This window comes from Mauremys reevesii, linkage group 16 (assembly GCF_016161935.1).
Source record: "Mauremys reevesii isolate NIE-2019 linkage group 16, ASM1616193v1, whole genome shotgun sequence".
In the NCBI taxonomy this organism is placed as follows: domain Eukaryota; kingdom Metazoa; phylum Chordata; order Testudines; family Geoemydidae; genus Mauremys; species Mauremys reevesii.
The window spans coordinates 10,283,979-10,299,667 of NC_052638.1; the positions used below are offsets into that span (position 1 = coordinate 10,283,979).

Genomic DNA, 15,689 nt, shown 5'->3' on the forward strand with positions numbered 1-15,689 from the left:
AAACAATGGATGGTATGTATTTTGTACGGCTGTTCTCTCTTAATGCAATTAATTACCGGATCACATGGCTGTGACTGTCTCCCTCTTCTGGCTGACCTACAAGGCAGATAAAAACCTGCTACAACTGCTAGCTGGTATAGATTCTCTCTTAGTTCCGTTGTTTCTCATGTGTGAGGGAGCTGTGTCTTTGCGGCCCACGTTCCCAGTTTTTTCCCCAGATGCTGCATGAGTGCTATCTAACTAAAGACGCTGATATCTGTATGGAGGCAGCCAATGGATTTGAATGCACCTACTTATATACTAAAACCTGCTTGAATGCAATAAATAATAATGCAATAATGCAAAACCATTTTAGGTTCCAGAGTGGTGTTTCAACTAGTCACACCTGAGAAAACATCAGGATGGTGTCATATTTATAAATCAATAGCTGACATTTATTTTCATAGAAAAAATAAAGAATAAAAAACTAAGACCCCAGTTTTACCACTGGATCTGTGTGGGAACAGGGGTCTGCCTGCCCAGATCCAGATGCAGCCTTAGAGCCTAGCAGAACTGTGATTGATACTGCTCTTAAGATAGCCACGTGCATTTAGCTGACTGCTCTTATATGTATACAGGATCACAATTTTTAAACCAAGGGAAATAAATTCAAAAATGACAGAAAAGAAAAATTACGGTTTGGATTTTAAAAGCTCCAAAACCTGGAAATTCTAAATTACAACTCTATGAGCAACCATAATTCAGCCAGATTATATATATTAACGTCTAAAAGTGAACACACTATAACAGTGACACAAAATAATATATATGTTAGGCCACATTTTATATAACGAGAGAGAGAGAGAACACACTATAACCTTGAATTTCTATGTGTTTAAAATAGTACCTATCTGTAATATTACATTAGCATAGCTTTTTCCTTTTAATAGTTTCACTTGATCGGCTTTACAGCACCCTGAAAGAACATACCAGTACTCCAAATTTCCAGGGCTTGGACTAATGATTTTGTTGTTACTTTCCCTGAAAGGACAGTAGTAGTTTCTGGACTTTCAAAACAACCTGTTGATGATTAGAGTTTATGCTGGCATTATGCCCACAGACTGTTATGCAAACCCTTACTCACACGAGGCATCTCATTGGCTACAACAGTTTGCAAGACTGGACTTGAAAGTTGTACTTATCCACAACAGTTACAAAAAAGGAAAAATTCTCTTTAATATGCTACATACAGCATCTGCCTCATTATTAGACAACATAGTGACACATTTAGATAGTTTCCAGAAGACTTCATAAAAACTATTCAAAAAGCAAAAGCTTGTTTCCACATTTAGTGTCGCATGATTTCACCTAAACTTGAACCAAAGCCAGGCCTGCAATGTGCAACCCAGTTTGTATTGATTGTTTTGCTGTTTTTCACATGAATGCTCCCTTTGAGATCTTATCATTCAAATTCAGAACAGTACAGCTACTGTTGACCAGTGTCCTACAAACACAAAATCACAGGGTTTTATAATTCAGTCCATAAAGTTAGCAACCAAGGGGTTATATGCTACCTATTTCTAGATGCGAATCAGGAAGTACTAACTGGCTTTTCTAAAAGCAACTTAACTTTTTCATGCAAGTGATTTGAAAGTCTTTTTAGAGAAAGGAAGAAAAATTGAGTAGGAACAAAGACTTTTCCCTGTGGACCAGACCACTAGTTTATCGAGCTCGGTACAATGCTTCTGGCAGCAGCCAACAGATGATACTGTGACAAAGATGAAAACCTTCCACAATGCACCTCGACAGTTGTACAGTTCAGATAGAGGAAATTTTCTTTCTTGATCTCTGCAGACAACTGACTCATATCCTAAAGCCTGAGAGTTGAATACCCTTATAATTATGTCAGCTACAAAAGTTATTCATGGTAATTATATTGTTCTATTCTTTTTAAAACCTGTTATCAATAAAAACATGTTATTGTTCAAAGCATTTCAGATCACTTCTAAAATCACATCAATATGACCGTGCAGCCTTGGACGGATTATCCTTATAAAGACTGCTCTTCATAGCCCAATCTTATTGGATGGGTTGATTTTCCTGCCAGCCAACCCCATAACCTGGCTTTGCTTAACAGACCTTTGCCTCCTAGCTCTGCTTCAGAAATATTCCTTGATATTTCGCTGCAGAGAGTAGATTGGACTCCAGCTCTTCTGCCTGTGCATTTTAATTAAGCTTCTTGATAAATCAGTTATTTTTTCTACCCCAGTTTGTCTCTGGACCCTCAAACATTTTTACTACAAATCCAGTACACAATGTTTAATACCTGCACCAACATATTACTCACCCTTATGTGTTCAGGTGCCATGTTTCAATCCTGTCCCAAGAACACATGCTCATGTTCTGTATTGATTGTTGGTAGGCAAACATCAACAACTGTCAGTAAAAAATGTTAACATAATGTTGAAATGTTCTCAAATATGGCTCTGAAGGGTGGGTTAGCTAAGGAATAGATGGTTTGATGGCTAAAGCACAGAACTGGGCATTGTTAAAGCTTGTACTATTCCCAGCTGTACCACCAAGTCGCTGTGTGGCCTTAGGAAAATCATTTAGGCCCCATTTCAGCAAAGCAGTGAAGCACACGCTTTAAGAAATGATTAGGGATGGGATTACTCACATATTTAAAGTTAAGCAATTGCTTCAGTGCTTCACTGAATCTAGGCCAAATAGCTGTGTGTGTCAGTTTTTCTGTCTGTAAAATATGGATAACACTTTCCTAGTACATAGGGACATTGTGAGACTTAAGTCTAGGGTGACCAGACAGCAAGTGTGAAAAATCAGGACAGGAGGTGGGGGGTAATAGGAGTCTATATAAGAGAAAGACCCAAAAATCAAGACGGTCCCTATAAAATCGGGACATCTGGTCACCCTACTTAACTCAATGAAGTTGAAATTTACCCTGGTACAGAGTAAGGCCCTCCACTCCACTGAAAACCTGCATAGAGACAACTGGTTGATGAGCAGGGATCGTAGTTTTCTGTGATAAACCCCCCAAAATTCTCCGATAAAAAAACATAAAAATCCATGATTATAATGAATTGGGCCGTAGGGGCTCAGGTGGTCAGCCCTGGATGACTGGGGTTTGGGCCGTCAGCCCCAGGCGGCAGGAGTAAAAACTAAAGATTCTCTGTAAAAATGCAAATTCTGTGTTTTTCCCTGGCAAACGCATTTATAGATCCCTGCTGATGAGTGCTCCTGCTGTGGCAAGAGTCCCTATATCAGCTTTATATATGCCAGCATGAAAGGTCACTTTGTGGATGGACTCAGGGAGGGCCACTGATTCATGTTAATACGACCTTAACCTGGGCAACTGCTTGTGGAGGGAGGGGCTGTGTTTGCTACTGCAGTCCAATAGGCTTGAAGGAACAGCAGCCACAAGGTGCACTGCAGGGAGCCGTCCATCCTGGCCCTGGGTTGGGGTTGGATTTCACCTCTCCACTTCTATGTATTTGGGCTTTATGTGAGCGAGTGAATTTCTCCCTAATGTTTGTAAAGTTATTTGAGGGCCGCAGTAGGGTGGAGCCCCAGAAGTGCAAAGTACTATTATTAATCTATATTAAATCTTCAGATTTATACTGAGTACTTGCCCTATGGAATCTAGATGTATACGTTTTTCCTAATGCTAGATATTATGGATTCTGTAAAAATCGACATATAGCCTCATAAACAGAAGCAGCATAATTGCAAAATTGCTTTGAAGTTGCTCTTTCCCAGGCTATAGGGTATATTTTGATACATGATTTGTTTCTACTCGCTTTTTTCTTGGCTTGAAATTTTCTCGGTAAAGAAAGATGGAGTGCCAGTAAAAGGTGAATAATGTCAGTAAATGTTACCCTGTGAGGAGGTATTGTTAACCTATTTTACTGATGGGAAACTGAGACACAGAGGGCCAGTGATTTGCCCCAGGTCATATGCTGTCAGGATTAGAATACAAGAGCCCAGGGCACTGGCTCTGAATGGTAACCCCACTGGCCCTGGCTGCCAACCTCGGCATCATGATGCTCTAGATTGGATTAGGATATGGCTATTGGGAAGAATGCTATGGACGTTACCAGGAGATTGTACTGAAATCGGTACCTGAGTAATTTGGAAGAGCAGAGCCGGCTCCATTGTTCCAACTCCACTTCTCACTCTTAATTCCCCTCTCCATCATACACTTCCCCAACTCTGCCCATGCTTCCTGTGGCAGCTGTCCCCACCACCTGCTTCCCTTGCCAACTGCCCCACCCCACTGCCAACTGCCCCATCTCCTGCTTTCTGGCCAACTGCCCCCACGCTTCTGCCAACTGCCCCACCTCCTGCTTTCCTTGCCAACTGCCCCACCCCTCTGCCAACTGCCCCACCCGCTGTTTTCCTGGCCAACTGCCCCAGCTCCTGCTTTCCTGGCCAACTGCCCCCACCCCTCAGCCAACTGCCCCAGCTCCTGCTTTCCTGGCCAACTGCCCCCACCCCTCTGCCAACTGCCCCAGCTCCTGCTTTCCTGGCCAACTGCCCCCACCCCTCAGCCAACAGCCCCAGCTCCTGCTTTCCTTGACAGCTGCCTCCACCTCTCTGCCAAATGCCCCACCGCCTGGTTTCCTTGCCAACTGCCCCACCCTCTGCCAACTGCCCCAGCTCCTGCTTTCCTTGACAGCTGCTCCACCCCTCTTCCAACTGCCCCACCTCCTGCTTTCCTTGCCAACTGCCCCCACCCCTCTGCCAACTGCCCCACCTGCTGCTTTCCTGGCCAACTGCCCCCACCCCTCTGCCAACTGCCCCACCCACTGCTTTCCTGGCCAACTGCCCCACCCCTCTGCCAACTGCCCCACCCGCTGCTTTCCTGGCCAACTGCCCCAGCTCCTGCTTTCCTGGCCAACTGCCCCCACCCCTCTGCCAACTGCCCCAGCTCCTGCTTTCCTTGACAGCTGCCCCACCCCTCTGCCAACTGCCCCAGCTCCTGCTTTCCTGGCCAACTGCCCCACCCCACTGCCAACTGGCCCACCCCCTGCGATCCTGGCCAACTGCCCCACCCTCTGCCAACTGCCCCACCCGCTGTTTTCCTGGCCAACTGCCCCAGCTCCTGCTTTCCTGGCCAACTGCCCCCACCCCTCTGCCAACTGCCCCAGCTCCTGCTTTCCTTGACAGCTGCCCCACCCCTCTGCCAACTGCCCCAGCTCCTGCTTTCCTGGCCAACTACCCCCACCCCTCTGCCAACTGCCCCAGCTCCTGCTTTCCTGGCCAACTGCCCCCACCCCACTGCCAACTGCCCCAGCTCCTGCTTTCCTTGCCAACTGCCCCCACCCCACTGCCAACTGCCCCACCTGCCGCTTCTCTGGCGAACTCCCCCCCGACCAGTTTCCCTTGTCAGTGCGGCGCGTGCCCGCCCGGTGCCCCCCCGCCAGCTCCCCCCGCAGCCCGGCTCGCCCCGCGGCTCACGCTGCAGCGTCGCCTTCCCCCGCTGGAGCGGGGCGGGGGCGGAGCAGAGGCTGAGGCAGCGCCAGGCCGCGGCGCGCTGGGCGGGCGGGTGCCGAGTGACGCTGCCCGGCTGCTGCCCCCGCGGAGGCCGGCGCCGAGATGCTGGTGCCCGTGTTCACCCTGAAGCTCAACCACAGGATCCTGCCCCGCATGGTGGCGCTGGGCAAGTACGATGGGACCCACCCGTGCCTGGCGGCCGCCACCCAAGCGGGCAAGGTAACCGCCCACGGGCCCCCGCCGCCTCCGGCCGGCACGGAGCCGCCGCCCCCCGGATGGGGACCCCCCCCGAGACTGTCCCGCTCCCCGCCACGGGGACCCCCCCGAGACTGCCCGCGCTCCCCACCACAGGGACCTTCCCCCCGGGACTACCGCGGCTCCCTGGCACGGGGACACCCCTCCCCCCCCCGAGACTGCCTCGCTCCCCGCCATGGGACCTCCGCAGGCCCCCCCCCGCTCCCTACCACAGGCCCCCCGACCCTTCCCCCGAGACTGCCCTTTCTGCCCGCCATGGGGACCCCTCCTCCCGAGACTGTCCCCGCTCCCCGCCACGGGGACCCCCCCGAACCACCCCTGGGACTGCCGCTGTTTCCTGCCATGGGGACACCCCCCCGAGATTGGCCCTGCTTCCCCCTATGGGGACCCCCAGGTAGACAGCCCTGCACACTGGAACCCACCGAGACTGCCCCCGCTACCTGCCACAGGGACCCCCTGAGACTGCCCCCAGTCCCTGCGCACAGGGACCCCCAGGGAGACAGCCCCACTTCCTGCGTATGGGAACCCCCTCGACACTGCCACCAGTTCCTGCCACAGGGACTCTCTTGAGACTCTCCCAAGCCCTGACGCAGGGACTCCCCACCATGGACATGGGGACCCCTTTGAGACTGCCCCCACTCTCTGCCATGTGGACCTCCATGGAGACAGACACAGAGACACCCACCTCCTGAGACATCCCCGAGTCCTTTCCATGGAGAAACCCCTAGACAGGAGGGATCCATGGAGACAGCCATAGACATGGGCACCCTACCCTATGCATACTGCCCCCAATCCCTGCCAGATATACCCATAGACCCAGGTTCCCTCTGAGACTCCCCCCTGCTCCCCACCACAGGGACCCCTTATGGAAGCACCCGTAGACACAGGAACACCTGCCCCACAGAGACTCCCCCTAATCCCTGCTATGGGGATTCCTCACTATGGAGACACCCATAGACACGGGGATCCCCACCCACCCACTCCGGCATCCCCAGTCCCTGCCACGGGGACACTTCCTCACTGAGGCACCCCTAGGCACAGGGACCACACCCCTTAGGCACAGAGTCTCCCCGCTCCCCTGGCATCGGTTGACTTCAGTGGGATCTGTGGGTGTTCATGACTGGTGAAAATCCGATCATTAATTCATACCCGCAGTAAACTTTGCAAAGCTTGCATTGGTCAGAGCAACAAACACAAACCCATTTCTTTCCATGCCAATGGCAACAGGCACAAATATGATGTCAGCTGCCACACCTTCCCTCGCAACCCTTCGCTGTGAAATGACTCTTCATTGTTTGTCATACACAGTAACTTCCAGGGGAGAAAAACCCAAACTGAACAATGCTCCTATAAGAATAATGAAAACGCCTAATCTGAAAATGATTTTTGGCTCGTGTCTGCCAGGGTTTTAGTGTCAGCTAAAAGCCTTGTTTTTCATGCACATGAATCTTACAAGCCTCCCTTTTCTTCTCCCTGATATTGTCCCTAGTGGCTTTGGCTTGCCTTTTACAGAAAGAAGGATGAGATGTTGCTTTCATACAGCTTGTGTTGCAAAGCAGTGCTGCTTGTGGATGAGTCTGGCGTTGCATAAGCCAGCTCAGCAAAAATACATGACACACCCACCCACCCTCTTTCCTCTTCTCATCCCTTTAAAGCAGTGGTTCTTAACCTTTACTGCAGCCTGCACCCCTTTGGTTCTCAAAATATGTTCTCGCACCACTTATCAAAAATGAAAATATGTTCTTGCATCCCTTAAACCTAAAAAATATGTTCTCACACCCCTTAAGCCTAGATATATTTTTGTTTGTATATTACAGTAATCGTTAAAAATGTATAATGTTAATAAATACATAGGTTTGATTAAACAAAGTAGTTGTAGTTATGTGCCTGTGCTTAATTTGTGTTTTTGATGATTTACCTTCTAAAAAAAATCTGGCATGTCTTGCAACCCCAGAAAGGGCATCTCGTACCCCAGGTTAAGAACCACTGCTTTAAAGGATGTCACTTGAGGACCAGGGAGCTGATCCTGCAATCAGTGAAGCCAATGAGAATTTTGGCATTAACTTCAGTAGGAGCAGGATTGGGCCTGGAAAAATTTGCCATTTGCTGTGGTTGATTTTATTGTACCTCCTGGTTGCTGAAAATTGACTCATTCTTAGAAGATGGAAATGTGAAACCATAAAATAAGTAAATATGCTCAAAACCACCTCTTTTCTAGCAGCCTGTGCAGTATTATACAGGCTGATAGCCAGAAGCTCCATTATTTTCCATCAATATATTTGGCTTTTGTATCTTGGCAATAACACTGCAGCCCTACAGTAGCCTTGTCTACACTAGAATTATTGATCTAAAATTTCCCACTGTTGCATTCTGCTGATGTTTAACCATTGTATTGTCTGCTGCATTAGATGAAACACTGGTTAAAACAACAGTGATTGGTCTGCATTAGCTCTCCCAGCCATTGCTGCCTCCAGTGGAGCTGCAACAGTGAGGAAATTGAGTTGTGCGTATAAAGGCTAGCGTTGACCCCCCTCTCCCAAGAGCATGATTCTGCAATGTGCTTAATATCTGCAGCTCCCATTGCCTGAACTGAGAGTGCTGAGCACCAAATGGAATATGTTTAGCACACAGCAGGATCGGGCCATAAAACAGTTAAATCAATGTACCTAGGTCACTTTAGTTCATTTGGCATCTTAATGATGTATTAAAGATTTGCGCTAATGTATGTTGTTAGATTGGACTTTAGATTCTGGAAGGCTCATGGAACTGTTTTCTCACATTTTAACTTGTTTGTTTACCCCATAATAATTCAGTATTTTGATTGCTTCTGATGTATTATTTTTTGTATTTTAACAAGTTATAAAATATGTACATTTAAATCACTGAAGCTTTTTTTGAGTTCTGGTATGGCTAAAAGCAGACCTACCTTCAGTTGCTTATATCAAGATTTTTGGGTCCTGATTTTCTGTAACTTTGCTCAGTGTCTGTGTCAGTCAGTGCTCCTAGCTTTTTTGAAATTGCAGCTGCAAAATGAAATTGTCACTGATGTCCCAGGATTCTTAAGGGCCCTGCAAAGGACTTGAGTCTTGATAATTTCATTGTGCTGCTGCTGGGGGGGTGGAAAGCCATGAGCAGTGGCAGAGGCACTGAAGCTGTCTGCAAACATAGAAAGACAACACTAGAGACTTAATTTTTTAAAATGAAAGGTAAAATTCTGCAAAAATGAATGACAAGTCCCCACCCTACTCATCAAAGAAAGTTTCTAATTTTCTATTGGTAAGTGGACAACTGTATTTTTCAAGTTATGTGTTTTGTTATACTGTTCTCAGTTACTGTAATGGACATTAGCATCCTCACTGACTTAACTCTGGAGATGTTGCTGTGTTAAAGGAAATGCATGTTTGTTGTAGATCCTCAGATGACTACTTTGCAACACTGGAAAACCTTATTAAGTGCAAGCTCTACAACAGTTTTAAACCCAACAAAGGAAGTTTAACACAAGTATGTTAGAATAAAACATAGGTTGAAATACAAACCTACAAAAGCATGAAATGTTGCACTTAGGCTGCTGCAATTTGCACACAGTTCAGCCCTGTAGTTCCCAGGCTTTCTATTAGTATTATTATTTATTTGCATTACGGGAGTGCCTAGGGTCCAGTCAAGAACAGGGACTCGTTATACTAGGCACTGTACAGACATAATATAGTAGATGGTCCCTTCCCCAAAGACGTTGCAATCTAACTAGACAAGGGTCTATTTAGAAAAAGAGTAGGGGAAAGGAATATAACATACAATCAGAGTGATGGCCTTTTTTCCCTTCCCTTTTGAAGGGGATGGGGATTGGTGCGTATTTTATTATTAAAAAAACTGTAGCAAATGCATTCTAATGTGTGAGTAGGAGTATAATACCTTTGTCTTCATAGTTCTGCTTTTAAATCCATCAGTTCCATTTGCAAACCAAGGTTCCAGGCCCTGAATCAGATCTGCTTGAGTGAACCCTTTTGCACATGCAGAGGGCCCTGGATTACAGTGGGTCTCGACACAGACACAGTGCTTTGGCTGTATGGATCCAATTGCAGGATTGTGGCGTAAAACTTCATTTGGGTTTTAACACAAGAAACGTTGGGGGTAAACATTGCTTCTGGGCATTTGTGTTAATTGGGTTTGGATTAATTATACTATTAAAGCATTTAGCCTTAAAGAAGATAAGTACAGAAAAAGGAGGCTAATGATTTTCCAATCTCATGTGATATTGTGCTACTTGCGTATAGCACATAAATTACTATAATAGCCCTGGTTTTGCTAATACCATTACCAGGAGAGATGGGGCATAACTTTCTTAATATTTTAAAAATAATCATTCTAAATACTAGAGAGACAAGGTGGGTGAAACAGGTTTTTAGCCACACAGAACTCTTCAGATGTGAAGAAGAGCTCTGTGTGGCTCAAAAGCCTGTCTCTTTCACCAATATAAATTGGTCCAGTAAAAGATACTACCTCCCCCACCTTGTCTCTCTAATATCCTGGGACCAACTCAACTACACTGCATACAACGTTCTTAATACTAGTCAGTCTCAATTTTCAAAATAGTTTTAACAACATTACACCTCTGCAAAGCTGGCACAAGTGTGCTTGTAACAAATTTTGGAAATTGCTGGTTTTGTAGTGTAGAAGGTACCTAAAAGGGGCTGTAAGAAGCAGCAACAGCAAAAACAAACAAAAAAACCCTTAACATGTCCATGTCTCTTTGTTAGACTCCAGAACCCATGCCTGAATATGAGGACTGTAATTTTACTGCTTCTGAATATACATGGTGGCTAGCAGGATTTCGAACAATCTTTGAAATGTACTTTTTGTTTGCACAGGTTTTTATTCATAATCCTCATGCCCGTGGCCAGCATGTAAATGCAAATCGTATGATGCAAAGCAGCCAGGATTCAGATATTTCTCTTCTCAACATTAACCAGGGGGTCAGCTGCCTAACAGCCGGAGTGCTGAATCCCCAGCTTGGCTATGATTGTCTTCTAGTTGGAACACAGACTAACTTGTTGGCTTACGATGTGTACAACAACTCGGATTTGTTTTACAGAGAGGCAAGTTAATTTCACTGTTAGTCTTCATGTCTTTCTTTCCTTCTTTCCTATAAACCAGTTTAGGAGTCATAAATTCTAAGTTAATTTATTCAATTGCTGTGCTTTGCTTTTTGCACATCAGTGATATAATTAGATTCAGGACTTTCTGGGCAGAGGACTTGCATGTTTTGAAAATCAGTATTGTATTTTTAAGAGGACAGTATAATGTTAATGTGACACATTGTCTGAGCTTGAGTGAGTGAGTTTTTTTTTATAATATGGTATACTGGTTGCAAGCCAAAACTTAAAAGCCTTTGAAAATATTCAGAGCTGAAATAAAATCATTTGAGTAGAATTATATATTCCAATCTGATATCCGAACTAAGTCTGCTTGGAACAGTATCTTGGAAAAACCGTGGGTTTGTCATTGAATCACAGATTTTGTAGGAAAAATTTAAAACATTACATTATTCTGGGCATACTATTCTTTATTTTTCAGGTAAATATCTAAAACTAGTTCATTAAATACTTCACCGTTTTCTTTGTTTCTTTTTAAAATAGGAACAGGATAATAAAAATTATAGATTTAAAAAAAGACTAACAGGGTGTGCGGGTGGGGAAAGGAGTTTGTACATACAGGGTTAACAACCAGCCTGAGTAATTGCAGACTGACCTTATTGTAACCTTCATCCTAGCCAACTGTGAGTAACTGGGTTGACCTACCTTAGTACTGTAACCTCTCCCCATTGTTCGTTACTCTCACTTGTCTCATCTTACAGTTAGGCCCCAATCCTGTCCCTGAATCTATATGGCCACAGGAGTCAACCCAGGGAGATTTGATTACAAGGTCAGGACCTGCTATGGCCTCCATCCCCCAGTGAGATGCTAGGAGTGAAAGGGTTTGCCCATGCGCAAGTCCCATTCAAGTCTACAGGCCTTTGCACAGATCTCATTGTCAAATTGGGACTTTAGATTATAGATTCTTTGGGGCAGTGAGCATGTCTTTGCTAAGCACTTTACAGGTAACACTGTTTTGGGTATGATAAAACAAGAGATACTAAAAATGTAACAGTTCAGATTACTTTCCCTTACTCCACTACAGTGGATGTAAACAGAGCCAATTTCGTAAGTGTACATGGAGTACGTGCTTAGTAGGTTATAAAGAGTGTTAAACATTGTGAAAAACCCTAACAGTTGCATTTTTATCATGAAGCCGTAGATGTGACGTACATAAAACCTTCATCATGTACAATTAAATACAGCATAGATTCTGCTGTTTATGTTTGAAGTTTGCAGTTAGTTATCTCTATTTTGTTTAGTTTCTGGTTATTGTTTCAACCTTTTAGGCTACCAATACTTTATAGTAACTGATGAATAACTTCTGAGTTAATACATACAGTATTAAGTTGATGTAATGCTGGATGCTTTCTCTTTGCATGTACAGTATGCGTATGTATATCTGAATCTTTGCTATGTTTCTATATTCCTTTAATGTTTCTCTGCAGGTTGCAGATGGAGCTAATGCAATAGTGCTTGGAATGCTAGGAGATATTTCATCTCCTCTTGCTATTATTGGTGGAAACTGTGCTCTGCAGGGCTTTGATCATGAAGGAAATGATCTTTTTTGGACGGTAAAGATACACACAGTCCTTTTGATGCTGCTACAAGAGTATTTTTGATAGATCAAAATTATGTTTAATAAAATCAATATTAATTTGATTTTTGAATAGTTCGGAAATCTTTCTTAATTTAAGATTCATGATAAACTGTGTATTTGTAATTTATTCAGTAAATACAGCAATCTGAGCCTGAACCAACTATATTCTAATAGTCTTTGTTCTCTTGGCAACTCAGAACATAAAAGTAGTTGTCATAGGCTAAACTAGCATAAGTATTGATGACTCCTTTCTTTTAATTTTAGGTTACTGGGGACAATGTTCGTTCATTAGCATTGTGCGATTTCGATGGTGATGGGAAAAAAGAGGTTTGTTTCTTTGTGGATCGTTCTTCTGTGAATTCAGCTGTAGTATTGTCCTGCAGTGAATTTATGTTGAAAGAAAATAACTGAATTATCATATTTGACTCCCTTATGTTGCTGGTTAGATTTAACTCTGCTTGGAGCTATAGTTCTTTCTTAGGCCCTGATCCTGCAAACACTTATGCACGTATTAAACTTCACTGTGACTTCAGTGCAACTAGTCATAGTGGGTAAGTTAAGTGTGAACATAAGTCTTTGCAGGATTTGGAGCCTGGCTTTGGATGTGTTGATCACTAATCATAATTCTGAAGCGGTTCTTTGCAGTTTACAGTGTATATTTTCTCTCAAATCCAGTTCACTATATGTAAAAAAATACATAAAGCAGACAGATTGCTGGACCTCCTAATGACTGATATATACTTTAAATGGCAAAGAAACTGTTAGTTAGAAACCATGTTATTCATTATAGTGGACAATTGTAAAAGTATATTACAAATAATCTCATTTATGGTTGAACTTGTTTTTGATGTAGCCATTCTCAAATCCAATCACAGTGCATTTTTTCAGTAATGACACAATGATTAACTGTTACCCACTGCATTGGTGTAAGACTGAAAATAATTTTAACAAGCCTCTTGCTGTTGAGACCATGTAAGGCAAGGGTAAGGAAAACTCTTACGCCCAGGTGGTGCAATTTACAGTGTGTGTATAGGCTATTACATGAGCGTGCAAACTTCTAGTTTCTAAAAAATGGTGTTTCTGTCTCTTATTGAGCTTTGAATTTTATAATGATCACTTCCTCTTTCCTCCTCATTACCTGGGAAAACCTCATTTTTAGTTGGCTAAGGACTTGTACCATTGACATGTGCATATTACAGATGTAATCCAAGTTTCTTCTGCTTACCCATGATGGAGTCTTACAAATATACAGACCATTCATCTATATTGGTCTCACTGAAGTAATCTATTTGCAGGATTGGTGTCACAGTCTTACCTCTCTTCCTCCACCTTATTTGTGGGAACTGAGTGGGCTGAAGGACAAGTAAAGCCATATACTAAGCAACGCTGGAGATGATTCTAGGCTAGCAAGGTCCAGTAGAGAAGGGCACCAGAGAGGGGGTTAGAATTGAATTGTATTCTTGGCTCTGCCACTGATTCACTGTGTGACCTTGGACAAATCACTCAACTTCTCTACTCCTCAGTTTCTATAACCTGAAGGTGATGACATTTACCCATATTTGTAAAATGGTTTTCCATATTGCCTTCTTTAACACTCCCTGTTCCAACAAGTAGAGTGCAGGAAAGGAACTGAGAAAACTGAGTGCATGAGCAGTAAGAACCAGGGCCCAAGTCAGCATTGTCCTGCACCTCATGCAATCATTTACACTAAATCAGAATGGTAGCATTTTGCACCCATTTTTGCACTGGTGTAAAGCACTAAGGTGCCGGGTGACAATGAACTGGACCCTCAAATGAGCTGATTTTGGGTCAGCATAGAACAAGAGGCCTTTGAATTTGGGATGATCAGTGCTATAAAATAAAATGGCATTCAGCTGTCTGCTCATATGAGCGTGGTTAACGCTTGGCATTGCAGGTCATGATCTATTTGAATCCACATGGCTCTTAGAGAGTTGCAACTGAGCTGCAGATTCCCTACCCCAATACAGAGGATATAATTTCTCTTATGTATGTAACTACAGTTATGAATGCTAATACTGAGTTTTGGACAGTGAGACCAGAATATATCCTGGCAGTACTAGAGTGCTTTCCCTCATCCTTGCCTTAGGTATTTTAGTATGTGTTCTTAGAGTCGACACTGTCTGTGGCACCTTTTGGTCCCAAAGCACTTTACAAACTTTTCATAACACCACAAAAAACTCTTGAAGCCTGGGCCTAGCATATTTGTTTACTCAGTAAAAACTTTCTGCTTGCCTCTGAATTCTTGTGTCTCTTTGTTTTTTGTTACTGTAGTTAAATAAACTATTTTAAGATTATTTCTTTCTTTTTAGCTTCTTGTTGGGTCTGAGGATTTTGACATCAGGGTTTTTAAAGAAGATGAGATTGTGGCAGAAATGTCAGAAACAGAGGTAAATTACTTCTAAACAGTGTTTATTGTATGCTCAGAGTACAAAATATTGCCCACCATAAATCTACAGTAGCTTAGATTTACTATAATGACCAGTTGAGTTAATTATTTAATATTACCTATTTTATTAGCATTTCAAAAGTTACAATTTAATAATGGATTTAAGCCATCTGGATTGTGATTTTTGCTGTGCTGTTTTACAGATAGTCTGCCAGGTTTTAAAAAGAAAATACTGTTTGTCAGAAAATAGGGCTCCATCCAGCCACACTGAAGTCACTGGAATGATCCCATTGATGTCAATTGGCTATGGATCAGGCCCTCAGTCAGAAGCTGTAAACAAGAGAGCTCATTCAGTTACAATATTTTCCCCCAAAATCATAGGATAGGTGGGGTCAGATCATGGCTAAGAAGTCAGTGCCTGTATCTCTTAGACAAGAAGTTCAGTAGTTAATAAGACAACCTCAGTATTTTATGTTGGTATTGTCTCAGATTAGTGACGCAAGTTTTTTCTAGAATGCATTGACAGAAACATGAGTAAGCTACTTGCGGATGCACAAATACAAATTAAGTAAGGTTACATTTAAAAAAAAAATCATGCTGTGTGGACATAACTGAAGGTTGTTCGTTGTAACCAGGTCAGATAAGAGTGACATGCACCAGTTAAAAAAAACTTGGCTGCACCTGTAGCATAGACGGGGCCTAAATTACAGTTATGGGACAGGAAGGCTTTTAGGGAGGGAATGTGTATGAATAGAAAGTAAAAGGGTGTGGGGTTGTCACTCTTCAGTTTAGTGGCAGAGAGAGGATC

At 43.7% G+C, this 15,689-nt stretch overlaps 1 protein-coding gene and 1 long non-coding RNA gene across 3 annotated transcripts in view; one reads left to right on the forward strand and one right to left on the reverse strand.

Annotated features, from left to right (window-relative positions):
• Positions 1–871: 871 nt before the first annotated feature.
• LOC120384804 lies at positions 872–4,265 on the reverse strand. The gene is made up of 3 exons (XR_005589120.1): positions 4,117–4,265; positions 2,327–2,415; positions 872–1,483 (listed from the first exon to the last, which is right to left on the reverse strand). It is a non-coding gene; the product is annotated as an uncharacterized LOC120384804 (long non-coding RNA).
• Positions 4,266–5,461: 1,196 nt separating this feature from the next.
• BBS2 (Bardet-Biedl syndrome 2) overlaps positions 5,462–15,689 on the forward strand; it is a 29,740-nt gene continuing 19,512 nt past the window's right edge. The window contains exons 1-6 of one of the 2 annotated variants that reach the window (XM_039503413.1): positions 5,536–5,709; positions 9,156–9,246; positions 10,611–10,838; positions 12,323–12,448; positions 12,739–12,801; positions 14,805–14,882. In XM_039503413.1, the coding sequence (XP_039359347.1) occupies positions 5,666–5,709; positions 9,156–9,246; positions 10,611–10,838; positions 12,323–12,448; positions 12,739–12,801; positions 14,805–14,882 (630 nt within the window). In that variant the 5' untranslated portion in view covers positions 5,536–5,665. Of the gene's footprint in view, positions 5,710–9,155; positions 9,247–10,610; positions 10,839–12,322; positions 12,449–12,738; positions 12,802–14,804; positions 14,883–15,689 lie in introns of both variants that reach the window. The other variant, XM_039503414.1, reaches the window with a different exon arrangement.